The sequence below is a fragment of the Miniopterus natalensis genome, chromosome 13 (assembly GCF_054644295.1).
Source record: "Miniopterus natalensis isolate mMinNat1 chromosome 13, mMinNat1.hap1, whole genome shotgun sequence".
Lineage (NCBI taxonomy): Eukaryota > Metazoa > Chordata > Mammalia > Chiroptera > Miniopteridae > Miniopterus > Miniopterus natalensis.
Window position 1 is genome coordinate 14,446,543 of NC_142093.1, and position 26,130 is coordinate 14,472,672.

The 26,130-nt window shown below is 36.3% G+C and overlaps 1 protein-coding gene across 2 annotated transcripts; it reads left to right on the plus strand.

Annotated features, from left to right (window-relative positions):
* On the plus strand, positions 1 to 25,624 carry SLC30A6 (solute carrier family 30 member 6). 2 transcript variants are annotated; one of them, XM_016218996.2, is made up of 14 exons: positions 1 to 56; positions 4,356 to 4,442; positions 5,232 to 5,316; positions 6,438 to 6,480; positions 7,510 to 7,575; positions 9,468 to 9,548; positions 10,036 to 10,071; positions 10,789 to 10,883; positions 14,221 to 14,269; positions 14,585 to 14,704; positions 15,975 to 16,077; positions 17,078 to 17,125; positions 18,092 to 18,160; positions 22,191 to 25,624. In XM_016218996.2, exons 1-14 carry the CDS (start codon positions 54 to 56, stop codon positions 22,689 to 22,691), a joined length of 1,386 nt encoding a protein of 461 aa, XP_016074482.1. In that variant the 5' UTR covers positions 1 to 53; the 3' UTR covers positions 22,692 to 25,624. The 2 variants fall into 2 exon arrangements, with proteins under 2 accessions (XP_016074482.1, XP_087679575.1); XM_087823449.1 differs by lacking the exons at positions 1 to 56; positions 4,356 to 4,442; positions 5,232 to 5,316; ... (3 more) ...; positions 10,036 to 10,071; positions 14,221 to 14,269 and having other exon boundaries at positions 10,793 to 10,883.
* Positions 25,625 to 26,130: the final 506 nt, after the last annotated feature.

Here is a 26,130-nt window from a genome sequence, read left to right on the forward strand (position 1 = left end):
AAAAAGACCAGCTCCCAGAGCGTCTTCCGGCGGGAGCTGTGCCGCTCCTTATCATGGTGAGTTGGCCGGGGGGTAGAGGGTTTCTGCAGATAATTCCCTCTTACCTTCTCTCGTCCTGAAGCGGCCCTGACACGCCTCAGCCGCCCAGAGGAGGGGTCGTCGGAGTTGTGCTCGGGCCCCGCGGGAGAAGCGGCTGGAGCCCGAAAGATTTCCCTCAGAGCTCTGATTCCCCCTCTCCCTCACCTCGTTCCTTGGCCCCCGGCGTTCCCCGGCAGCTCCAGGCCAAGGTGTCAGCTCCTGACAGCTGGCGGCTTCCCACTGCCGAGGTTTCCCTTCATGTAGAAATAAGTCTACCGGCGTCAGCGTCTGCAGCACCAGCAAAATATCTGAAAACAAGTGCACATCAACAACGACCGTAATAGTGGTGTTCACAGCAGCGATGCTAACGCCGTCATAAGTAAATAGGGTTATGGGCAGCATGTTGAGGCGCACACCCCACTCTGCAACTTGGCTTTATCGAGTGCCACATAGTCTGATCTGGCAGCAACTTTCAGAAGGCCAGTGACTGGAGAAAGTCAAGGTGTTGGTGGAGCATCTTATGGCAGGCAGCTCTTTCCTGTGATTGTAGATCCCAGTATCCCTATGGCTTGGGGGATGTGGTGTTAAATCTAAATTTTGTTAGAGGGACTCGTCATTTTATTCTCGTCGAAATCATAGTTCTCTGAATTTTGTCTAAAGATACGCAGTTTGTGATTTTAGGGTCAAAAGAAGTACAAATTATTTTATCAAAAAAATTCATCTCTTGTGGGTAGCCTACATGTGAGAAAAGGACTGCATTTCTGTGCCTAAGCCATTGTCACTCTATTAAATTTTTCCTTGAATGGATATGGTCGAAAAAATGTTGTTCATGTACTCTATCTTTTGGAAATTACCTGTAATCCCTCTTACACACAGACAGTGGGTAAAGTTTACCTTTTTTGGCTAACCAGATAGCTCCCAGTTGCGCTCTTTAAAACATTCACCACTGTGCAGCCAAAGTTAAATTTATCAAAGTTAAGTATGCCACTCCCTTGCTTAAAAGTTCTAAAGGTTTTTTTCTATAGCCCTCAGATAAGTTCTGTTTAGCATGGCCTACAAAGCCACCTGCAGTGAAGTTTCTTACCTTTACAGCCTTTCTACTACTCATTCATACATCCAGCTACAGTGAGCTGCTTGCAGATCTCTCTAAGAATTAGGCCTTTGCACCTAATTTGTACATGCTGTTCTATCTGGCAGAATCATTCTCCATTTCCTAGCCCCCATCCTTATCAGTATAACCCTTACATGTTCTTTAGTCTCTTTCGTGAGCCTTTCTGCCATGTGTCAAGATCCTGTTAGGTTCCTCCTTTATGCTTCCATGATAACCTGGGATTTTGTACCCATGACATCTATAGGCCTTACCAGACTATGTTAAAATTGGGTATTTACTCGCCTTTCTTCCTAGACTGTAAGCCCTTTGAGAGCAGGACCTATGTATTCACTCCTCTTCCCAGAGCCTTTTATAGTGCCTTGTCCAGAGGAAGTTTTCAAAAACACTGACGAAATAACTATGACACTAAGTTTTTATGCTTGAAACAGTAATGTAGGGAAATAGGAGCATTTAAGTTTTATTTTTAAAGTTTTGGGGAAGAAAGATCTTATGGGTCTCTCGTGTATTATTTAAGAACATACTATGTATGCAAAGCACAGTGCTGTCTTAGAAAATGTAAAGGAAATATAACCCTTGTCATAGTGAAGTTACTAAAAAAATAACTTACAATGCAAAATGACGAGATGAAGGCTATCCCGTGGTTAAGTAAAAAGTAAGCATAAAGAAACACACTGAGGTTTGAATAATCTAGAAAGGATTCATGTAGGAAGTTAAACATGCAATTGAGTACTTCCTGCCTTACTCTCATACTCTTAATCACTATTCATTACTCTCATTTGATCAGGAAACCGAGGTCAAGAAACTTGCTACATGTTATAGGGCTATTAGAGCTTGGGTTGGACAAGTCTTGCCCTTTCACTCTAGAGTGGTATAATGATCAGACACAGGCACACCAGTCTAGTTGGAGTTGAGGATTCCCCTTTTGGAGCAAGAGAGAAAACTGAAAGGGAACTGAGGCTAAACCATTGAAAGCTTTGATTTCCAGATTGTAAAATTTGGAGTTTATGCTGATTGCAATGGAGAGCCAATAAATTTGGGAAAGAGTGTCATGAATGTTAGGATTTTTGTTTTATTTTTAATATCAGATTGGCATTAGAAATGGCCCCCTGCCTTTTAAAAACTCCTTATTGTCTTATCTTAAAACTTAAAAGTAACAAATAATTGTAGGTGGGCTGAAGTTAGAAGATACCCATTGGTAATGGTAGTAATCAGAATTACCTTTGGGACCAGACTATCCCACACGTCGTTCTTTTTTTCTTTTAAATATATCTTTATTGATTTCAGAGAGAGGAAGGGAAAAGGAAAGAGAGAGATAGAAACATCAATGGTAAGTCATTGATTGGCTGCCTTCTGCACACCTCCTGCTGGGGATAGAGCCCACAACCCCGGCATGTGCCCTGACCCAGAATCAAACCTTGATCTCCTGGATTATAAGTCAGAGATCATAGGTCGATGCTCAACCCCTGAGCCAGGCCAGTGGGCCCCAAATCCAGTTCTTTAAGAACAAAGTATACTGATTAACATTAGCATTTATTACCATCACAAAGGAAAATAGTATATTGTTTCTTTTCAAATAAATTTCTTAGCACCTTAGGGTTACACATGTACACTGGTCCTTATCTAGATACCAAAATTAGTAACACTTTTCTGATACATTATTTTTACATTTTAAAGTCATTTTTTACTTTATTACTTTCTTATGGAAAATTTCAAACATACATAAAAGTAGAGAAAATATAATGAGTCCCCATGTAGCCATTACTCTTCCTCAACAATGATTAACATTCTGCTATTTTTCTTATGCCAGATTTCTAATGCTCAGTCTTATTTTCTGTCTCTGAATCTTAACTTACTGTAACCAGTGGCATGTCTATGCTTAGAAGAAATAAGCTTTACCTTTCTACAGTGAGATGTTCCTAGATGCTAACTGTAGGAAAATTATGCCTCTGCTTGAATTGGATCTGAAAGTTTTTCACAATCTTAATCTGATACCCAGCTCCACTGCTTTCTGTGGAGTTTCAGTGTTTGAAATTGGACAACTTTAGTAATGTAGAAATGGAGTATGACTATTACGGTGACTGTTACCTTTACCATCTAGGAAAGTATTTTGTTAAACTTAAGACGCAAACATCACACTTAGCAATAGAATTATGTATGACCATTGAAAATTATGAAATTTTTCCCCTAGAGACAGTTACTTTGCTTTTGATTTTTTTCACAGTTTATCTTTCCTGGGTTTTTGTTTATTTTTAGGCTGTTGTCTTCCCAATGTGAAAGTATATAGTAAAATTGATCAAATTTTTTTCCTTCCTAGCCTCTTTGTTTTATATTCTATTAAGAAAAGTTTTCTCCAACTCCAAGCTTATAAAATTAAACATTTGTAGTTTCTTCAAGTACTCTATAATTTTGCATTTTAATTTAAAATAATAAAAAATTAGAGTATGGAGTATAGAAAGGATCCAGTTTTACCTTTTTCCAAACACCATTTATTGATTGACTCATATTTTCTCCCACTGATGTTGGATACTACCATAGTCATAAGCTAATTTTCCATACATGCTTGAACTCTCCTTTATTCTAAGGCTTTCTCATGTGGTTTTCTGATCTTGAAGAGCAAATCCCACTCTAGTCACTACTCAGTCTCTTCTCTGATTGGTAACCCTACTGCCAGGCCCTTTTTCTGCTAGCTTTATACCACATACTAGCAGGAGCCATGGATGTCAGGTACTTTGAATGCCTAAGAGAGAACCTCAGAGACTTTACTGCAGTAACAGTTACCAGACCTTTCATACATAAAGCTTTGGTTATGTAAATTGTAATATTTTCTTTCCAGTAGAGCATTTTAACAAACTTTTTGCTCTTCTGGTTCAAATTTGCCTTACCCATTTAAAAATGAAGTGTGGTATGGAGCTAAAATGACTGGGTTTGAATTTCTGCTCAGCCATTTACTATCATTGTGCCCTTGGAAAAGTTACTAAAAATTATTTCCACCTCATAGGATTATTGTGAGAATTAAATAGATAAATATGTATAAAGTGTCTAGAATAAGTGTTTGGCATGTATTGAGCTTTCAATAAATGTTAGTTGTTATTTCTACATGACATCACAGGAACTATGAAGAATAGATACTTATATACTGATTTGTATATTTTCGTTTGTTTTAAAGGGGACAATTCATCTCTTTCGAAAACCACAAAGATCTTTTTTTGGCAAGTTATTACAGGAATTTGGACTTGTAGCATCTGACCGAAGGGTAAGTTATTTTTATTCCTTAACCTAACTTTAATTATTGCACAAACATGGTGTTGAAAAAACAGTAATTTTTAAGGCAAATAGAAATCATTCTCAATCCTACCACCCTGTTTTCATTTTTTATTTTGGATAAATAATTTTTTAATGTACAACTTTAGTACTTCAGCATACAGCTATTTTGCTTGGGAGGAGGCTAGGCTTCAGGTTTTTTCCTAACTTTAAAGAGTCTTAAAAATTATTTTGTGACTGCCTTGTGTTAATAATTTTTAAAAGAAATAAATGGATGTAATCTGAAGCCATGTTTTCTCATTTTTAATGTAAGGCAGAAAAAATGTGCTTTGAGACCTAAAATAAAAAGATATAGCCCTAGCCAGTTTGGCTTAGTGGCTAGAACGTTGGCCCACAGACTGAAGGGTCTCGGGTTCAATTCTGGCCAAGGGCACATACCTATACTCAGATTCACCAGTTGCTTACATTTTCGCCTCATTTGCTTTCTCATTGTCTCTCTATACATTTTTTTATGGAAACAAAATGATATTTGAATTTATGTGTCAGAATTTATTTTTTCCCTTGAGTAATTCTTTTTTTGGAATTATTCTTTTACATTTATATATTATAATAACAACTTGGTTGATGGTAATTTTGATAAATTTAGAAAATGTGACACCGACTTTTTGAAGGAAGTTATAATTATTCCTTTAAATATTGAAAGTATGAATTATAGCAACTTGAACATATTCAGCAAAGTTTATCAGCACTGTGCAAATAAGAATGATTTTCTTTTTCACAGTCCTGGAAGATACTGCTCTTCGGTGCAATAAACTTAACATGTACTGGCTTCCTGCTTATGTGGTGCAGTTCCACTAACAGTATAGGTACGTCACCATTCTTATTTTTACTGTGTTAATTATTAGTTTTACTTTTACTATTCTGATTTTTTTAATTGATTTTAGAGAGAGGAAGGGAGAGAGATAGAGGTAGGTAGGTAGATAAATCAATTTGTTGTTCATTTATATGTTTCCTGATGGGGGATTAAACCTGTAACCTTGGCATATCGGAATGATGCTCTAACCACTTGAGTTACCCAGCCAGGGCTAATATATCACAGTAAAAAGAATTTTTAATAAAGGTACAGCTTTCTTTACCTAGAATATATTATTCTGAAATATAACTCAAAAGATTTAAATGAGAAAATCAATTTGAAAAGTGCCTTGAAATCTATAAAGTTTTGCTCAATTATTAGGCATTATCTTTTTGAATGAACTATTTTTTTTTTTAAATCTTTAAATCTATTTGGAAAACTATGATTCCTTTTTCCTGTGATATATTAGTACTTCTGTCTATGCAGTTTATAAGTAGACTTTTGAGATTTGTTGGATTTTTTTGAAAAGGGAAATCTGTAATTTTTTTGTCTTGACTTCCTATATTTTTATGTACTATTATTTACATCCTGCTATTCAATGAATATATTTAAAATAGTTCTCAGATGACATAAGAAGGCAAAAAATATGGTCACAGGTCTTTTGAGCACATACTGCTTTATTTTTCCAATGGAGAAATAAGGTTCTGCCCTGGCAGGCTTGGCTCAGTGGTTGAGCGTTGATACATGAACTAGGAGATGGCAGTTTGATTCCCAGTCAGGACACGTGCCCGGGCTGCTGCCTCAGTTCCCAGAAGGGGACATGTGGGAGGCAGCCAGTCAGTGTTCCCCGTACATGGATGTTTCTCTCTGTCTTTCTTCCTCTGTCTCTAAAATCAATAAAAACGTACTGTTTTTAAAAAAGAGAGAAATAAGTTCCTAAAGGAAGCTTTTGTACTAACCAACTTTGACTACATATAGTAATCAAATTTACTGAATAATTGCCAACATACGAGGTTAATCAGTGACTCATTTTTTTGGGGGGGGGGATGAGTACCCCTGGTACGAACAATTTTTGTGATTTGCTATATTTCCTAACAATGGATTCAGTAACATTTTAACCAATCTGTTTTGCAGCTTTAACTGCGTATACTTACCTGACCATTTTTGATCTATTTAGGTAAGTTTTTAAAAATCTCCTAATATTTGGAAGCTAATAAAGAATTTGTCCCGTTTTTATGAAGCTTTCTTGGCTTAAAGGAAAGTAATCTGTGAAATAAGTAAAATCGTCAATGTAGAGCATATATGCAAACAATAAATTATCATATATACTAGAAGAAAGTATTTCATTTACACAGCAACAGAAAAGATAATATCCTGGCTCAGGTGCTTCAGGTGCTTACCTGTGGGTGAGTTAGCTGTGGCCAGGGAGCAGGGTCACATAAGAACATAGCAGTTCCCACTGTAACTGTATATGGAGAAACAAATGAGGGGGCATGAATAACTGAGAAGTAATTGTGAGCTAGGAAGACAACCTATGGCTCCCTGCTTCATGGGGCCTTTCATATTTCCATTTAAGTGTTGGAAAATACCTTGATATCTTCAAGGTCTATGCCATATGAGTACATCATAAGGGTGTCTTTAATCACCTAATTAAATCGACTTGATTGGTCTAAAACCATCGGAATTGAATTACCTCAAATTCACACATAGTAAGTTGTTTTAGAGTCCATCTCCACTATACTTAGAAAATGAACATCATTTTGTCCTATCCAGAATGTTGTCAAGGTGTTATTAATATCTTGCTTAATTTTTATAAAAGATTAAAGTTTATGAAAGTTAAAATTTATTGTTTATGCCTAAAATGAAATATATTACCATTATTACTGTGTCATTTTTTGCATGCTCAGTTGTGGAAACCATTTAGTGTGGATAACTTACTGAGCAGAGAAAATACGGGTTGATGTTCTGTTTAACTAACTTGATGATGTATCAACCTCTTTCAATTTCTCCACATATTAAAACTGCCACTTATTAGGATGTTCATTGTGAATAAATTATAAATTATTTAATAAGTTATTAATTTGGTCTGTATAAATACTGATAACTTTCAGCAACTTAGGGATTCTGAAAACTTAATTTCTTCCTACATGTTATGTTCTCTTCTAGCTGTATATCTAATGATAAATTTATTTTTCTTTTTACTTAGTTTGATGACATGTTTAATAAGTTACTGGGTAATGATGAGGAAACCTAGCCCTGCCTATTCATTTGGGTAAGTTCAAATTATTTTCTGCTAATACTGCTATTAAAGTAATAATTGTACTAGGCAATAAAGAGCTGGCTATAGTAGTTCTAGAAAACATATAGCAGTTCATTCTTATTCATTGCTCTAGTATTCCATTATAGGAATACACTTCAGTTTGTTCTTAAGTTCCGCTCTTGGTAGGTAAGCCTTTAGCTATTATAAATAAAACTCCTTATGCACATTATTGTACATGTCTTCTAGTTTGCATGTGTTCTCTTTATGTTGAATATATATCTTTGAGTTAAATTACTCAGTTTATCATTAGAAGATAATACCAAACAGTTTTCCAGAGTGATTTTACTAGTTTACACTTCCACTAGCAGTATATGAGGGTTCTAGTTGCTTCCTATCCTCACCAGTGGTTGGTATTGTCTTTTTTCTTCTTCACTTTTTCATATGTTTATTAGACATTCAGTTGACCTTTTTGTGTGAAATGTTTGTTAAAGTATTTTACCCATTTTTTAAAAATATATTTGTATTGATTTGAAAGAGAGGAAGGGAGAGGGGGAGAGAGAGAGAAACATCAGTGGGAGAGAGTCATTGATTGGCTGCCTTCTGCATGCCCGCTACTGGGTGTCGAGACCACAACCTGGACATGTGCCCTGACCAGGCATTGAACCGTGAACCTCCTGGTTCATAGGTCGATATTCAACCATTGAGCTCTGCCAGCTGGGCTGAAGATAATTATTTCTTTGAGAAATTTTAAACATTTATACTTACCACAAGTATGGAATGCCATTAAACTGTGTGTTTTGGAAAAAAACAAAATGAATAGACAAAAGCCCCTGACCTCTAGTTGATAGTTTAGGGATTATAAGACATGCTCATAATTAACTGCAGTTAAGTATAATAAGCGGTTAAAATCATGAACTCTGGAGTCAGAGTGCCTGAGTTAAAAACCTTACTCTTCCACTTGCTGGTCATCTGACTCTAAACAGTTACCTTTTTTCTTTGTGTTTCAACTTTTTTTCTCTTTTTTTTTTTAAGTGGATAAAGTAACCCTCATAAGGGTTGGGAGGTTTAGATGAGGTAATACATTAAGCACTTGGACCAGTATCTAACACAAGATGAGTCAATTAAGTGTTAGCTGTTAATTAGATAATGGTTATTTCTAGAAAAACAAGAACCATAAGTGAGTCCTGGTAATATATGTTGTACAAATAGGCACTCTTTTTACTCTGTGATATTCATTCTTGAAACTCTGTAGTCTGTTCTAACAGTGTTTGGCTTATAGTAAGCAGATATGTATATTGAATAAATGAGTAAATGAAAGTAAATGTGTTATATAGGTACTGGTTTGTGAATTGAAAGAATTATGCTGATCTAACTGAAACCAGACAATGAATGGGTCCAGGCTGCCTGTCACTACTTGAGCCAATTAAGCTGAGACAGGGTTGAATTGTGTATTATCGTTTATTCCAGTAATGCCGGCAGCATGGGAGAGCAATGGATCATCCTCGAAAATCTGCTCTACTGCCCTCATAAGCCAACTGCTTATGTTGGGTAGAAGGAAACGATTACATGGGAAAGTAGGAATTACAGGCATGGGGTGGTAAGCAAGGTATAATGCTAACAGGTTACAGGCAATGCAGGCCAGACACCTCTGGACTCCATTATTTCAGGAACAAGGTTGTTAATCTTTCCATGATGATAGGCAGTTCTAAGAAAAGGATAACGGACTTTTCCAAGATTAACTCCCATGTCCCAGAGCGTACAACTCTGAGCCAGGTTAGAATGTGCTTTCTCTAATCAGAACAAAACAGTAATGGTTAACAGAGCATGATTAATATTTCTTATAACTATAGCTAGTCCCCACTATTCTACTTCTGCCTCTAACATAATGAACTTTCTGATTTCAGATTTGAAAGATTAGAAGTCCTGGCTGTATTTGCCTCCACAGTCTTGGCACAGTTGGGAGCTCTCTTTATATTAAAAGAAAGGTACATTTGTATATGATATTACTGTCAATCTAAATTCCACCTATGGCACCTTTGGGAACATAAAGAATCCAGTAAGAGACACTTCTGGTTTGTAGGATATACAAATTAAGATGAGCTGTGCTGGAGTTTTGATAGTACAAGTTCTTTATATTTTAGACTTTTCTCCCTTCTTTTCACCCTCTTTTATTACTTTCTTTGAGGCCACTCCATTTAATTATACGTAGGTGTGAATGAAAGAAAGGGATTTAATGAGATATGTTGTAATGCTTAGTACTACAAATCCATTGAAACAGGTTAGGTAGAGATAGATTGACATTATGTATAGAGGATAATTTGTAAGTCTCCTTGCCCTATCACTGCTAATAAGCAACAATTGTTTATCATATTAAAGATTTTGTGAATTTATGGGGTTAACTATATGTTTAATAAAGCTTTTTAACTTTATAATTTATAGGACTTATTTTAATACATTATTTCTTTCTATTAGTGTAGAACGCTTTTTGGAGCAGCCCGAGATACACACGTAAGATTTTGTTTTTGACATAACATATAATTTACTATTAAGTTTAATTCCCAAACTTAATTGTTGTATTACTAAGTAACTATTACTTTAGCCAATATTAGAGTTCAGAGTGTGGCAATGTACATTTCATTGATATTTCACAAACAAAATTTCCAAATCCCAAGCCTCCTTCTCTTCACTCTTAACTGTTCCCAATCCCATGTGCTCCAGAGGAAGGCCTCTCTACCCTGAATTTAGGTCCCTCATTGTTTCCAGGCCCAGGTCAACACACTGAACCAGCCCCGTCTGATCTTCTGTATTTAAAATTTGATTCTCAAAATCTTTTAGTAGCACCTATAGAAAAGATGGAATTGTTATTACCTTCTGCATAGTTGCCAGCTATATGGACTTCACCTATTTGGTCAGTTTAATTCAGGACAGTCTGACCTGTCCAGTGTACTGTAAACCACATGCCATTAGCATTTATACAGCAATTACCTGTAAGAAGACAGTGTTAATGCTAAGAGTCTTTTTTTGCCGTGTGTAAGATGGAGCAACAGTAGATAGGACATGGGTTATAGGGCTGGAAACCAAGTTTAGATCCTGGCTCTGCTAATACCAAACCATAGAAGCAGACCACTCTGCCTTCCCATCTCTTAGTCTCTCTACATGCTGAAATTACATATTGATATTACCAAGAAGAAAATAATGGTGAATGTTATTTTTGTTCTTTTTTAGGGGAAGATTATTAGTTGGTACTTTTGTGGCTCTTTCTTTCAACCTATTCACAATGCTTTCTATTCGGAATAAACCTTTTGCTTATGTCTCTGAAGGTACGTTTGTCATTAATAAAAAATTTAATTACTCTCATAAAAACAAGTCTTTTGTTTGTTTCGTTAACTTATAAATCAGTGAGAAAATATATTCTGAAGAGAAGAGAGAACTACCCCAAAGGTTTTCAAGTCATCCTTAAGCAGAGAATTATAAAACAAAATCTAATTAGTTCAAGCTGTAGTACTTATAAACAGGTAGGACTGACATATATTAAATTAGATGTGATGAAAAATTACATTTACCAAATAACATGAATGAAATTTAATATGTATAACTTACCTACAAAATGTCTATTACAAGCATTTTAGATGCTTCAGGATACTTAGAATAGTTGATGTGCTCATTGAAAAGAATAGAATTCTGTTAATTAAATAAGTTTCCAGGTACTTGTCTTTGGCATTGTGGGTAGGCATATATTTGAAAGTAACAAAACTTTTTTCTTTTCAAATATTCTTTTATTTTCAAGTCTTTACAAATTCAGACTGATTTTTTTACTTCAGAAGTATAACCCACAAAGGGTTTACCAGTGACTGATGAAGAAGTAGAGTAGAAACAGAGTGGGCTGTGGGCACAGAGCTCCATTTTGAAGCCCAGATAGTCGGAGATGGTCGAGGGTCTTTTTAGGTCTCACTGACTTAAACACCAGGACAACCAAGGGAAGAAAACTTTCTGAAATGCCCATTCGAGTTTAAACAACTTCGTGTCTCAAAGTATGATTTATATTTGTATGACTGAGAGTTTAAGAATTCACTGCATGAACTCGAAAATTAAATAATGATATTGTGATGACCAGAATTATTTTGAAAAATTTTTACAAATTGTTAAAATAGTATAATGCTCACTCCAGATATTTTAAAAAGATACAGAGATTTGGAAACAATATCTCTGTAAAGATAAAAAAGATACAAGAAAAAAAGAATACAGCCCGGCCGGGCATGGCTCAGCGGTTGGGCACTGACCTAGAATCCAGGAGATCTTGGTTCAGTTCCTGGTCAGGGCACATGCCCAGGTTGCGGGCTTGATCCCCAGTCAGGGGCGTTCAGGAGGCAGCTGATCAATGACTCTTCTCATCATTGATGTTTCTATCTTTCTCTCCCTTCCTCTCTCTGAAATCAATAAAGATAAAAAAGAATAAAAAAATAAAAAAGAATACTGATAATATCATGAACTAAAATAACAACTGCTAACCTTTCTATTTTACCCTTTTATTTTTATTTTTTTAATACTCACCAAGGATATTTTTTCCGTTGCTTTTCAGAGAGAGTGGAAGGGAGAGAGAAAGATTGATGTGAGAGAAACATATCAATTGGTTGCCTCCCAGGCACCCCAGCCAGGGCTGGGGATTGAGCCTGCAACCAAGGTATGTGCCCTTGTCCGGAACTGAACCTGGGACCCTTCAGTCCGTGGGCTGGCACTTTAACCACTGAGCCAAACCAACTAGGGCTTACCCTTTATTTTTTATGCACATTTACATACATATTTTTGCATACTTAAAATTGTATGCATTTACAATTTTATATCTTTTTTTTGCCAATTAATAGTGTCTGGAGTATTGCCTCATTAAATACTTTGGAAAAAAAATGCTTCACTGCTTTTTGGGATATTGATTTAAGCTGTTTATGAAGAAACAAAAGACTCAGAAAGAACCTTTGGCCCTCCCCTCTTTTCTGCCCTAAAGATTTAGAGAAACCTGCTTCAGGTAGGAGAATTTAGGATGTCATCTTAGCCTAATTTGAATTAAATATGGTAAATAAGAGGGCTTCCAGCTATTGTTTCTGAGTCACCTAGCAAGGATTTGCATACCACCTGTGTTCTCTTCTTTCTCAACTGTCTGTAAATTGCCCATTCTCACTTCTGAAATGTAATACCACATTTCTTCTTTGTCCAAAAATGTCATATACCCAGTGTTGCCTCTCTGTGTTTAGAATTTTCATGGATTTATCGTGTCTGTGTGAATTCCCCATGCATATGTATTAAATTTTTGTTTTCTCCTGTTAAAAAGAAAGAACAAAATGCTTTCATAATATTTTGTCATATGAATATTTTTAAGCATTAGTCTATTCTTTTACATTCCCAGGGTGGTTTTGTTTTTTTTGGGTGTTTTTACAAATAATTCTCTAATCAGCTTCTTTGTATTAAATTTCTTGTATGTATTTATGATTCTTTATGATAAATTCCCAAAGAAGAAATTATAAATGAATTAAAAATACAATATTTTTAAGGCTTTGATAAATATATTGCCAAATTTATTTCCAAAAGGTTTCTAGTTTATATTTTCATTAGTTGGAAATGAAAGTTCTCAGAAACATCAAGATTTATGCCATTAGCTGAAACTTGAGTGGGAAATAGTATCTGCCAGGCATTGTGCTAAATGCTTTGCAAAGAATAACCTATTTAATTCTCCCTATAACCATAGGCAGTAAATGATTTTATTATCCCCATTTTATTTTATTTTTTATTAAATATATCTTTTTTGATTTTTGAGAGAGGAAGGAGAGGGAGGGAGAGAGAGAGAAACATCAATGATGAGAGAGTCGTCATTGATCGGCTGCCTCCTGCACGCCCCTGACTGGGGATCGAGACCTCAACCCGGACATGTGCCCTGACCAGAGAATCAAACCCGGATCTCCTGGATCCTAGGTCAATGCTCAACTGCTGAGCTACACCTAGCCGGGCTCCCTATTTTACACTGAAGCACTGAGACACTAAGTCACTTGCCCCAAGCCTCACATCTAGTTAAGGGTTGAGATGGAATTTGAGTCAGGTATTCTGGCATCCAAGGCAACTCTTAACTGTCCTACTATACTGGCTTTTGTGTAAGGCTTGTCAATTTTTTTTTTTAATCAGAGTGCACATAAAAAAATGAATATTCCCGGCAACTGGGATAAATGTAAGAGGACACTTGAGCCTGGAAGCAGGCTACTTACTTGTCCAGGGACACTATTAGATGTCTTTGATTGTAGCCAGGCCCCCACCTGGCCTTTCTGAGCACTGAAGGAATTAATAATTGGTGTACCTATAACCCATTCTCAGCACACTGGTTAGGAAACTCCACTTAACAGTATAAAGAGCCTTGAAAACTTCAAATTAAAAGTAATGATATATGTAAGTTCACTAATTCCTGAAACTAATATATGTTTCACTAATTCTTGAAACTACTTTTGATTTATTATCTTCAAAGTATAAAAGAGGCAGAAGTTCTATATTTGAGGAGTAACATGTCCTTTTGTAATGTTATGTGGGTTGTTGCCAAACTTATTTTGAACTTTAAAGAAATCAAGAATTTTTGCTAGTGATTTATGCTGTATAGATAATTTAAGTATTTTCTTCTTAAAGCTGCTAGTACGAGTTGGCTTCAAGAGCATGTTGCAGATCTTAGTCGCAGGTAAGGTGTTATGGGTTTCACGATATACGTGATTTTAAAGGAATACACAAGAAATGCGTGTGTCATGGGAACTTACACGATTCATTGCTGAGGTTAATACATGAATTTCACAGATCAGATTCTCATCCTTCCTTTACTTTTTCCTACTTTTTAGTTGATGATACAAGAGAGACCTTTATGAGTGAGCTGTGTACCCAAATCCTCTTTGCTTTCTTTAAAAGATACATGATACTAAAATACAAGTCATCTTTTATAAGGTTTTCATCTGTATCACATGAGTTCCGCTAATGAATACTCTTTTTGTTTTACTCATAGCGTGTGTGGAATTATTCCAGGACTTAGCAGTATCTTCCTTCCCCGAATGAATCCATTTGTTTTGATTGATCTTGCTGGAGCATTTGCTCTTTGTATTACATATATGCTCATTGAAATTAAGTAAGTATTTTTTATTTCTGTCGTGTGTTTCCATTCCTGGGACCTGACTGTTAAGGGCATCGATGGGATGGATGGGGTTAAGCTTATAGCACATTTGCTTATGACCTATGTAACTTTGGTCATGTCTTGTCCTCAAGTGTCTTCATCTGATGAGTGGAACAAAAAGAGGGCATTAAAAGAGAAATAAGCAATAGCTTGCTATTCCTGAGAGAGGGAAGAGAAGAGCAAGTAGGTGTGAAGCGATTTTTTTAATCCTCACTGAAGGATATGAATTGTTTTTTTACTGGTTTTAGAGAGAGGGGAAAAGAGTGTGAGAGAGAGAGAAACATTATTCTTCCAGATATTTACGCATTCATTGGTTGATTATTGTATCTGGCCTGACCAGAGATCCAACCCACAACCTTGGCGTATTGGGACTACGTTCTAACCAACTGAACTACCCGGCCAGGGCTTTGCACATGCTGCTTTCACTGTTTACAATATCTTCCTTCCATCGTCTTTTCTTTGCAGGCTCAGTTCAAATGTCTCCTCTTTTTATATTTAGTCCTTCTGGATTGTCTCTACCCTAGTAGCTATGACACTCACTCCTTGACGTTCATGATTCTCTGTAGGGACTACTCCTTTGCACACAGAGGGCTTTATTATGCTTTCCACATGTGTATCTCCTGCTATTTCAAAGGCAGGAACTATGTCTTATCTCACGTTTCTATTCCCAGCATGTGGGGAAAGTTAAAAGGCGTGCTTGTAACTATTGGCTTTTTGGTCTGTCTTAATAGAACAGTCTGAACTATTGTTGAGATGTTGCACCTCAGTCACAATGTTGCGGTAACAGATTTTTGTAGAACTCACCTTGTAAAATTCCTGAGGAATTTTGAAAAATTTTAATAGTAATTATTGGAAAGTTATTGTTTACAGGAAAATTGATAGAATCACTGATGAAATCCATTAGTGTCTCTGTAACAGAAATTACTATTGGAAGGTTTTATTTGTTGCAACAAGTGAACATACATTAAGTCTTCCTAGTTGACAAGTAGATTGATTGAAAACAGATAGTAGGGAAATGCTCATGTTATTAAGTTTCCCCCCCCACTAAACTTTGACGAGAAATTATTCAGAAAACTTTTTTTCCCTTAGAGATGATCCCATTGTCAGTAGTGCCACTTGTGATAAAATAGTCTCTTTGCTTTAGGTAATTAATGTTCGGTAGACTGAATTGTAGGAAGCCAAATGAGGCATGTATTTAAGATTTAGAACTGTTTTTTCTTTTTAGTAATTACTTTGCTGTAGATACTGCCTCTGCCATAGCAATTGCTCTGATGACGTTTGGCACTATGTATCCCATGAGCGTGTACAGTGGGAAAGTATTGCTCCAGGTAAGGGTCTTCTTTCACTGTGCATGCTTAATATTAACCACATTCTTCTACCAGATCATAAAACTGTATGTGTTCTACCAAACTGTGAAACTTAGCTATTGGAGGGCCCTATGAGAAATGAAACCAAACAATAATCTATGAAATTTGTAAGAACTAGATGAAATTACGTTGGCCCATAAAATAGGTAAAAATCTTCCTATATTTGTAATATAAAACTAAATCATAAGTTTTAAAAAATTGCTTCTAATAATGTTTCAACTGAAAACAATGTTACTTCAAAAAAGTTTTTAGATATTTATTTTTCTCTGATAAATGTGTATAAATACATTGTATAATCTGGTTATGATTTTCTTTTTTTCCTATGATTGAATCAGTGAGAATTTTAAATTTCAAACTTAAAATTAAAAATGACAAATTATCAAAGAAATCACAGTTTTAACAAGGTTTTGAGATAACACTCAACGTAATACAGGACAGTCTTTTGGGTCAAGTTCTAATAAGTTGTGCTAATCTTGCTTCATTAAGAAGGGGGGGAAAAAGACAAATTATTACTTATTAAAACAAGGGGAACACCTATAGACAAGTACCTGAATGAAGAGAGAGTTTCTCAGGACTGGGTGTGTATGTATGTAAGCACTGTTTTTCTTTCTGTCTGTACCTCACGCCTTGTCTTAAACTAATAATATCTTCATCTCCAGGATCAGTAATAACAATATGATAATTATTATTTATAAAGTGCTATGCTCTATACAAAGTGTTACTTTCTTAAAGATTTTTTGTTGATTGGTTGGTTCTTTAAAGGCTTATTTGATTCTAAAGATAGCAGCTTCTTTGTAAGATAAAAAGTGAGCATGAGCTGATTTTTGATGTTGCCCCACTACTGGGGCCACTTGAAACCTCTCTTTCCTAAATCATGATAGGGCATATGTCAAACGAAGTTTCTGGACCATTGTTGCAAAAAATTTTTATCTCCCTGATGCATGTTTTATTTTTTCCCCAGACAACACCACCCCATGTTATTGGTCAGTTGGACAAACTTATCAGAGAGGTAAGGGGGAATAATAAAATCATTTAAATTTATAATTTAAGAATACAAAGAGTAGGTACAAATAATACTTTATTTAACCCAACCCTATCTAGAATTTTAGGGGAGTTTGTGTTTTTAACTCATTAGGAGACATAACATAGTGGCAAAAGTAGAAAGACTGAAGAATTACTCAGTCTGGAAGCCAAATTCACTTGAAATAAATGTGGAAGGTAATGGTACAAAGACCACCTTCCTACCTATATAAGTGCTGTGACTTTTATGATTCTGTATTCAAACCTAAGGGTTTGATTAAGTCAAAGCTCATTTTTATCTGTTGTTTGCTTCACCATCTAACATCTAGATTTGTGGGTTTAGATTTTGTATTGTTATAAATTTCTACCTGTTAACTAATGAAGGAGCAAGATAACCGAATTATTTGGATGTAGAGAGTATTTTAAACTATTGGTTGTCAATATCACAAAGGCCACTTTTATCAATATAGCTGGCTACTTGTCTCAGCTGGTAGAGCCTTTGCCACTGCACCAATGGGCCACACACTATTTCCTTTTGGCCCACATTCAAATAACATTGTCTATTGTACAGACATTTGTTAAAAGGGAATCCAGAGAAAGAGATGATAGAGAAGAAAAAAAACTGATAGCATAAGTGCTGGATATAAGTATATGCCATATTGATAAAAAGAAAAAAACCACACACTCTTGAATAAGGTGGGGGTGGGGGTGGGGGTGTAAAAACCTGACTCTAGAAGGATTGGTGCAGACAAGAAACTGGGGAAATAAGACCTTGGCTCTGCTGAACATGCAGTAATGGTATCTTAAGTGCATGGTCTAGACTTCTCTCAGCTAATGAGTGCCCTCGTGCAGGATTTGGCCGAGTCATTTCTAGGCTAAGAGCAAGCCCACAGTGTGACTGAACCATGTTGGATTTGTCAAGTGCAAACAACCCTGTTTCTGTGTGTTCGATCAGGTATCTACCTTGGATGGAGTTTTGGAAGTACGAAATGAGCATTTTTGGACCCTAGGTTTTGGCTCATTGGTATGTTTTCTACATATTAAGTTATAGTTTATAGCATACTTTATAATTTTCAAAACTGAAAAAAATATTTCTTTAAAGATTTTATAGAGCCTTCAATTTCCGTTTTTGTTGAATAGAGTCTAAAATGTAGATGGATTCAGAAACCTAGTTGAGATTGATGGAGGGATGTTTTTTTTCTTTCAAACCAAATCATCTTAATACTGAACTGTCCAGAGAAGACAAATTCATAGTCACACATTCCTAAGTATGAAAATGTTGCAAAAGTAAAAGGTGCAGTTATTTTCTTTTTAATTGCAGTTCTAATTTTGGAGATTTTGTGAATATGTTAAAGAGTTATAATAACACAACTTGCAACATAAAATTCCATGTTTTCTAATCCAATGTGGACCTTGTTACCAGAGAGACTTTATTATGGCATGCTTTCAAATTTCTGCATCAGGAATGATGAGGAAGTTAAGAAAAGTACCCAGAAAAAAATTAAATCACCGAAAATCATCTCATGTAGAGAAAATTGCTTTTGATATTTTTGTATTTATATTTATACATTTATTCTCCATAGAAAATGAGATCATGCTATTTGATAATTTGCTGTTTTCATTTAACATACCATGAACATGTTTTCATATCACTAAATATTACTCTTCTAACTAAAAAACATCAAATAGGATTTGATTTTTCTAACATAACACAAATTCCAGAGGTAGGCAGTTGAAAGCTGGTCTTGCAGCTCAATGGTAGCATCCACATGGCAGTTTTTAGTTTCAGGTTTATGCTCTTTCAGTGGAAAAATGGCTGCCTTGTCTCTACCTTCCCCTGCATTCCCCTCTAGTCACTTTGGGTGTCTAAAACTCATCCTCTAGTAAATTCTTCAGGAAGGGCCCTGGGGAACAACATTCCCTAAATTCCTGAATCTTGGAAAAAGTCATGGACATTTTACTTGGAAATCATTTTGGCTGGATATAAAATCCTGAGCACATGTTTTGTTTCCTTGAGTTTCTTAAATGTACACTCCATTTACCTCTGGCATAAAGCATTGCCGTAATAATAAAAGCCTGATGACTCATACTCTGGTTTTAGATTTTTTTTCCCTTTATATGTGACTTGATCATTTTGCCTGAATGCGCAAAATTTTTTTTAAGTCTAGTAATTTTACTAGAATGTCTTGGTGTTGGTCATTCTGGGTCAGTTATTTCAGGTATGAGTATACCTTTCAGTAATGTTATTTCAAAAACAAATTTTTTAAACATTCAGGAAAGTTTTCTTTAATTGTAATTCTTAATATTTATTCTGGTCTCTTGCTTTGATTTTTTTCTTGGGGAACTTCTATTATAATCATGTTGGATTTTTGCCTTTTTGTGTGTGTGTTTTGTCTGCATTTCCTTTTGAGGTTTGGAACTTTCCTTCTTTTCACCTTTCATTTCTCATATACTTGTATGTTTACTTGCTTTTGTACTCTTTCCAGTTTAGCCTTCATTTCTGAAGTGATTTTTTTTCATTATATTATATCTAATTACCATCTCATTTCTGAGGTTTTCTGGTTTTGATTTATATTGTTCTTGCTTCATGTTTTTTGGCTCAATTTGATAAAGTGAGGTATAGTTCTCATCAGTTTTGTAGGTAAATCTTTCTGGTGATCTTCTAATCTGTTCTGTATTTCTTTTTTTTTATAATAACTTTGTGTGGGATTTGGATTCAGTCCTTTTGTATGGCTCCTTTTTATCTGAAATTAGTTTTCCTGAACTAAAAACTAAGGTGTGTCCTAGGTAGAATGTGTGAATTCATGGCTCTGGAGTTCCTCCATCTGGTGAGCCTGTGAAGTGAGAGTTGTTTCTGCCCCTGGCTCCGCTCCTCTTCCATCTGTGTCTGAACCTTCTTTATCCTTTGTCTCTCCTGTGCCGCTCAATGGGGTTCTGTTCCCAGCTTCTTCTTAATGTGGGTTTTGCTTGGTTACTTTTGAGAGTTCTAGGGTTCAGACTAGTCCAGCTCTTCATATCTTATTGCAGACCTAGCTGCCTTTCTCAAATTCACTGTCCTAGATTCCCATTAAGTACCGATTTACTGCTTGGAGTTTTTAGGTCAGTCAGATGCCCAGCTGCTTCCTCCTCCACAGAAACGGATACCTTGCAGGTGTATACCTTGTATTTGAGGTTTCTTAGTAGAACCATGTAAGCTAGTGTTTTGTAGATGTTGCACATAGGTTTTTGGATTTGCTGTCTTAATTTCTCTGTTTTTATGGGGATATTTAGGACATTTCAAAAAAGTGCCACTACTGTTGCTGTCTTCCAAGAATACCAACATAATTTTTAATGTTTTACAGAGTTTTTCATTATATGCCATAATTTATTTAATCATTCCTCTGTTGGACTAGTTGTTTTTCATTATTACCATGTAAACTGGCTGAGATTGATCGGTGTAATCTTTGTATATACTCATGACTATTCCTTAAGATTAATTTTTAGGCTTTCCATCATATGAGGATACAATTAGAAATCTGAGAACTAACTGCAAGAGAGACCTCATCCAACCATGCTGATCTTCAACCACTCTGATCTTGGGCTTCCCAGCCTCCAGAAATAAATTTTCTCTGAAAAGAGGTGGGGGATGGTGGTCCCTGTACCAGCTCAAGTCCTGAGGTGGGCCTGAACAGATGTACCCACATCACCTCATTTGATCTACACCACACAGTCCACCTGGAATGGCTGGACACCCAAAGACCCCTTCTTGTCTGAGATCATCCTGAGCTGCATGTATCTGTCCTTAGGCAGCCTCAAGGCCAAGGCCAAGAGGCCCTGGGGCCTATTTCTTGTGAATAGGAGTCAGTGGAGGACTCAGTAGTAGTGTGTCCCAGTGCTTAGTGAGCTGGGGCACTCAGAACCCCCATTTGAGTGGTGGCCGTCCTCTCCCTTATTAAACCTGTGCCTCTCCTGAGAGTAAGTGGTGCATTAGGTCCAGGTGGAGCCCAAGTAGGTGGGTGAGGGGTGGGGGGATGCTCAAGCCACTGACACACTGACAGCCCTGGCCACACAGAAGCATGTATGTTCTTTGGCTAATCTCTTCACTAACCCTCATTGTAATGCCTGGTGCTCTCTGTCCTAGTAACCTAAGCTAGAAGCCTTGAATTGTCTTTGATGAGCCCATCTTCTTCATCGATTACATCCAGTTGGGTATCAAGTCCTCCACTAACCCATGGAATATCATGAATCCATCCATCCCTCTCTGATCCCACTGTGTTTGTCCTGTCTCAGACCTCTTCATTTTTAACCTGGACAGTTGCAGCCATTCCCTACATAATTGGCAATCATCCATACCTGTATTTTTCTGAATTCTTATTACTTTATTGCTGTTTTATTGTCACTATTAAAACTTATTATGATGCTATTTAGATGCCTCTTCTAGCTCCTTTTTCACCCCATTGTCTGCCCTCCTCCTTTCTGTTCACTCTTTGTTTCCTTTTTTCCTCCTGTCTTCCTTTGTTTTCTCTCTTTTATTCTTTTTCTGCCTCCTGAAATATTTGTACTTCTTGATATATTAGTGATATTGCTTAATCTTGCTTAAACATGCCATGCATTTTAATTGCTATTTCCTAAGCCTGTCTCCACCTTTTGAAATTTCATTTAACCATCAACCCTAGATCATCAAATGTCATATTTTCTTGAAGTCTTCCTCAATTTGAATTAATATCTCTCTTTTCTGCCTTTCTATTGCATTTTTTATATACTTCATTTATATTCTGCCTTATGTTATAATATGCCTGTCTTCACCTACCTGGAGTTATCTTCCTTTATATATATGGATATTTTAAAAGATCATGTTTTATTTAAAGAGTCACACATTATTTCATTAGCTCTTTACCTTGATAATCACTACTAAGTAGTCTTTAAGGAATATCAAGACATTAAACTTTCTCTTGTATTAAAGAAAATACCAAGTATTGTTACAACAAACTCATAAGTAAACTGTTCATTTCCAGTGGGATTTTTCAGTAGTGTAATTCTAAGCAGTCTCTTTCTTATGATTTTGCCCCTTTTAGGCTGGATCAGTGCATGTAAGAATCCGACGAGATGCAAATGAACAAATGGTTCTTGCTCATGTGACCAACAGGCTGTACACTCTAGTGTCTACTCTGACTGTTCAAATTTTCAAGGATGACTGGATGAGGCCTGTCTTACCATCTGGGCCTGTTGCAGCTAATGTCCTAAATTTTTCAGATCATCACATAATCCCAATGCCTCCTTTAAAGGGCATTGATGAGTCGAACCCTGTCACATCAACTCCAACTAAACCCAGTAGTCCACCTCCAGAATTTTCGTTTAACACCCCTGGAAAAAATATGAATCCGGTTATTCTTCTAAACACACAAACAAGACCTTACGGTTTGGGTCTCAATCATGGACACATACCTTATAGCAACATGGTTAATCAAGGACTTGGAGTTCCAAGAATTGGAGCAACCCAAGGATTCAGGACTGGTTTTACAAATATACCAAGTAGGTATGGAACTAACAATAGAGTTGGACAACCAAGACCATGACATACTGTGATTTAATTTATTTTATGAGGAATATTAACTCCTTGACTTCCAATTTATTTAGTAATCCAAGTTTGCAATGACTGTTCAATCATTTGTTGTAAATGTTAGAGAATAGTAGGCTAGTTCACATTATATGAAACCAATGAAACTATATTTTTGTAAAATGTATTTAGAATAGTGAGAACCTTCTAGATGTTGTAGGCTTTAAATAGGCTTCCTTTAGAAAGTGTATTTCTTTCAATTCGAATTTTGCTATCTTTGGCTTTGTAGTTGACCACAGTGTGATACGGGATTACCTTTACAAGAAAACCATTTGATGGAGTGGATCTGGCACATTATATTTTCTTCAGTGAAATTTATAAACCTTCTTGAGTAATGATACTCATTTTAGGAAAGGAGAAGGTCTGTCCTAAAAGTAAAAGTCTCTTTCCATAGCTTCTCCAAACTTAACTGCTACTTTTTTCTTTGAGATCCTCCTGAATTATGTTTTGCAAACTAAAAGCAAAAATTTTTATCAGAAAAAATTTTAGAATATATTCTACTACCTAGTTTTTGTCATTTAAAAATTTCAATACATTTGTAAATAGTCCATGGTTCTCAAAGTGTTTTATTCTGGTTAATGAGTTCCAAGTCCTTTGGTGGTGTGCAATAAAGGAATCCCAGTTTTCTGTTTTACACACAATCAGATATGTAATGATGAAATTTATCTTCTTTGTCACTTTTTCTTTGGTTGGCTTTTTAATTTCCTCTTTTATTAACAAAACATATCAAATATGTTACCAAAATAATATGGAATTCCATGTATGGTATAATATGTGATTTGATATCTTTTCAAAGTTGCATAATCAATTTGAGATTATATTACATAATTTTACCAAAAGATTATGGACCTTATATTATAGAATACAGTATTTTCAGATCTGCTTACAGGCAGTTTCTAACTTACTTTGTTTTGCTTTGTCAAACACAGTGAATTATTAACATGATGAAGTGTGAGAATTATATAGATTATTTTTTAATTATTTTCCAAGTGCAAATGTTAAGGACTTTCCAGTTTGGCCAGCATTACTTATAAGTAGCAGTCACAAATTACCTATGAGATTTTTTCCATTATATTATGAGTTTTATGGTTAGGGTTTTAAAAAGGAATTTTAAGAATGGATTCAATTTTTCTGGAGTCCAGTGACTGCTGGAGATTCATGACTTTTCCAGCCATCACCCAGCTATCTAGAGAAGATTTCTGTTTCTGTAGAATTTGCAACAGTTTCTTCAATCAATTCATCCTCTTTTAAATACGAGCAACAGTTCTAAATCCTATTTCTTCACTGTGGAATTACAAACATCTAAGAAGCCATCTCTATCAAGCAGAACTGTAGTTACCCTGTGACAATAAATGGCCATGTCCCAAATACCTTTTGTCTGGTGAGGAGTTGGTCATTGTCTTGACATCTGCAACCCTGTTAACTCATTTGACCTACTGAAGAATTAGAGGCCACGCTACCTTGACTGCTGGAGAAAATGAAACTGTAAACTGTAATAAGTCAACCTGTTTCTTGTCCTTCGTCTTATGTTCTCCAACTAGTACTATGCCTGTTATTGGTCTACCATCACAGGGTGATTATTCCTCCATTGACCTCATCTAAATGTGAATTCGGGTCATGCATGAAATCTGAAGAACTGTCATGTACTCAGTGATGATTCAGAGGTATGTGCTGCCACCCTATGCACATCTCCATCCCTATGGGATTTTCAGTGTCCAGGTGCTGAGCACAGTTCTGTGTGAGGTTAAATGCCTACTTCCTCAACACCCATTCAGAAGCAACACCTGTGCAGTTGTCCCACCAAAGGTGCTTTCATGCCCACCTACACTGTTTGAAGTTGCCTGTGGGTTCTGAAGGATTTGGCTCTACTTGCTGAAATTCAGTAATGCCAGCTGCCATGGGTGACTTTTGTCCATGCTTTATTATATAAACAAGTCTCATTTGCCAAGCTCTGGCCAGCTTTTGGATATGAAAATAAGAAACTTGGCCAGCATAGGCCTTTAGACAGTAGCCTTACTAAATCTTGCCATGGAGTTACTTGAAGCTAGACACAAAAAAGAGGAAGTTCAAATTAAATACTTGGCCCATGGTTTGTGATTAAGAGCAAGCTTCATGGAGTGTGATTAACCCTGTTTAAGAAATCGCTGTTTGTGATGGAAAAAACATTGGACTGAAAGACAAGAATTGGATTCCAATCCTGATACTGCCACTGTGTAAGTAGTTTTGTAACCATGGGCAAGGCAATTTAACTTCCCTGAGCTTTTTCATCTGTAAAGTTAGGGTGGGGAATGAATTAGTGGATCTGTAAACTATCAGCTCTAAAATTTTATGACTAAATTTATAGAATATATGCCCACTTGCTAAACAAAATATTGTGCCCAGAATTTCTTTCCAGTGACTACCTCAATGTACAGGCCAAGTGTTACCTACACCGACACCCAAGCCATTAATTTGAGGTGCCATGAGATTAGAAGGTGACTGCAGGCTAACACCAATTAGGATTTTGTTTATTTCAGACTTGCCTTGAATAAATCTTTAAATCTGTTTAAACAGATTTTTCTTAGTCGTCTTTCTTTGTGGGAAAAGATTATTTTTGCGGGGTGTTGGAGAAAAGATTAGGACAGAGTACCCTTAGCTTCCGTAGGGTATGAAAGAATGGGGTGCATTTTTATTTCTTCCTTCATCTCTGAAGTCACAGTTGTAATTACATGTATCAGCAACTGGGGAGGACCTGAATTTCAAGCCTGTCATTTAGCTGCTTGTAAACTGCCAATTTTTTTGCTTGACTAAAGAATCCCAATCTTTTGGGGGAATCTGACTGCTTATATAAGAAAATGCTTTTCACATTCCAAATTGTTTGAATTAAACTTTTTAATAAAGAACAGAAATGGAGTTTTCTGTGGTTTTAAGTAATTTTGGCTTGTTTCTTTATTCAGTAGCTATTTGTTAGTAATTTAATTATCTCATATTTAGCAAATACTTGTTGAGAGCCCAGTACAGGTCAGGCACTGTACTAAGTCGGTGTGCGTGCAGTACATCGGTTCTCGTGATCCGCTGTTCTTGAGACCAGGGGAACCTAGGAAGAGTGAGTCCCTCTCGAATAGCTGATAATTCCAGCAGGAGGGATGAGACAGAAGTACCGCCCGGGTCACCAGTAACCTCCCTCCCCCTCCTCTCTCCTTTGGTCTCATTTGCCTGGCACCTTCATTTTCCTGAATGGTGAAACTAAGAAAGTAGATTTCCGTGCAAGAGGCCAGCTAAAGAGGTGGTGGCACACCACACGTCATCCTGGTACCAGGAATGGAAGAGAACCTTTGAGAGGGGTGAGTTGGGCAGACACTGCTGACACGGATAATTTTTAGGTGGAGAACAGATTGCCATATACTTTCAGGCCCTTG

Excerpts from the sequence above, each read along its gene's own strand:
- SLC30A6 (XM_016218996.2), top strand. Across the intron at positions 4,443-5,231 it reads TTGTAGCATCTGACCGAAGG|TCCTGGAAGATACTGCTCTT; the intron begins GTAAGTTATTTT and ends TCTTTTTCACAG. Across the intron at positions 14,270-14,584 it reads GTTGCAGATCTTAGTCGCAG|CGTGTGTGGAATTATTCCAG; the intron begins GTAAGGTGTTAT and ends TTTTACTCATAG.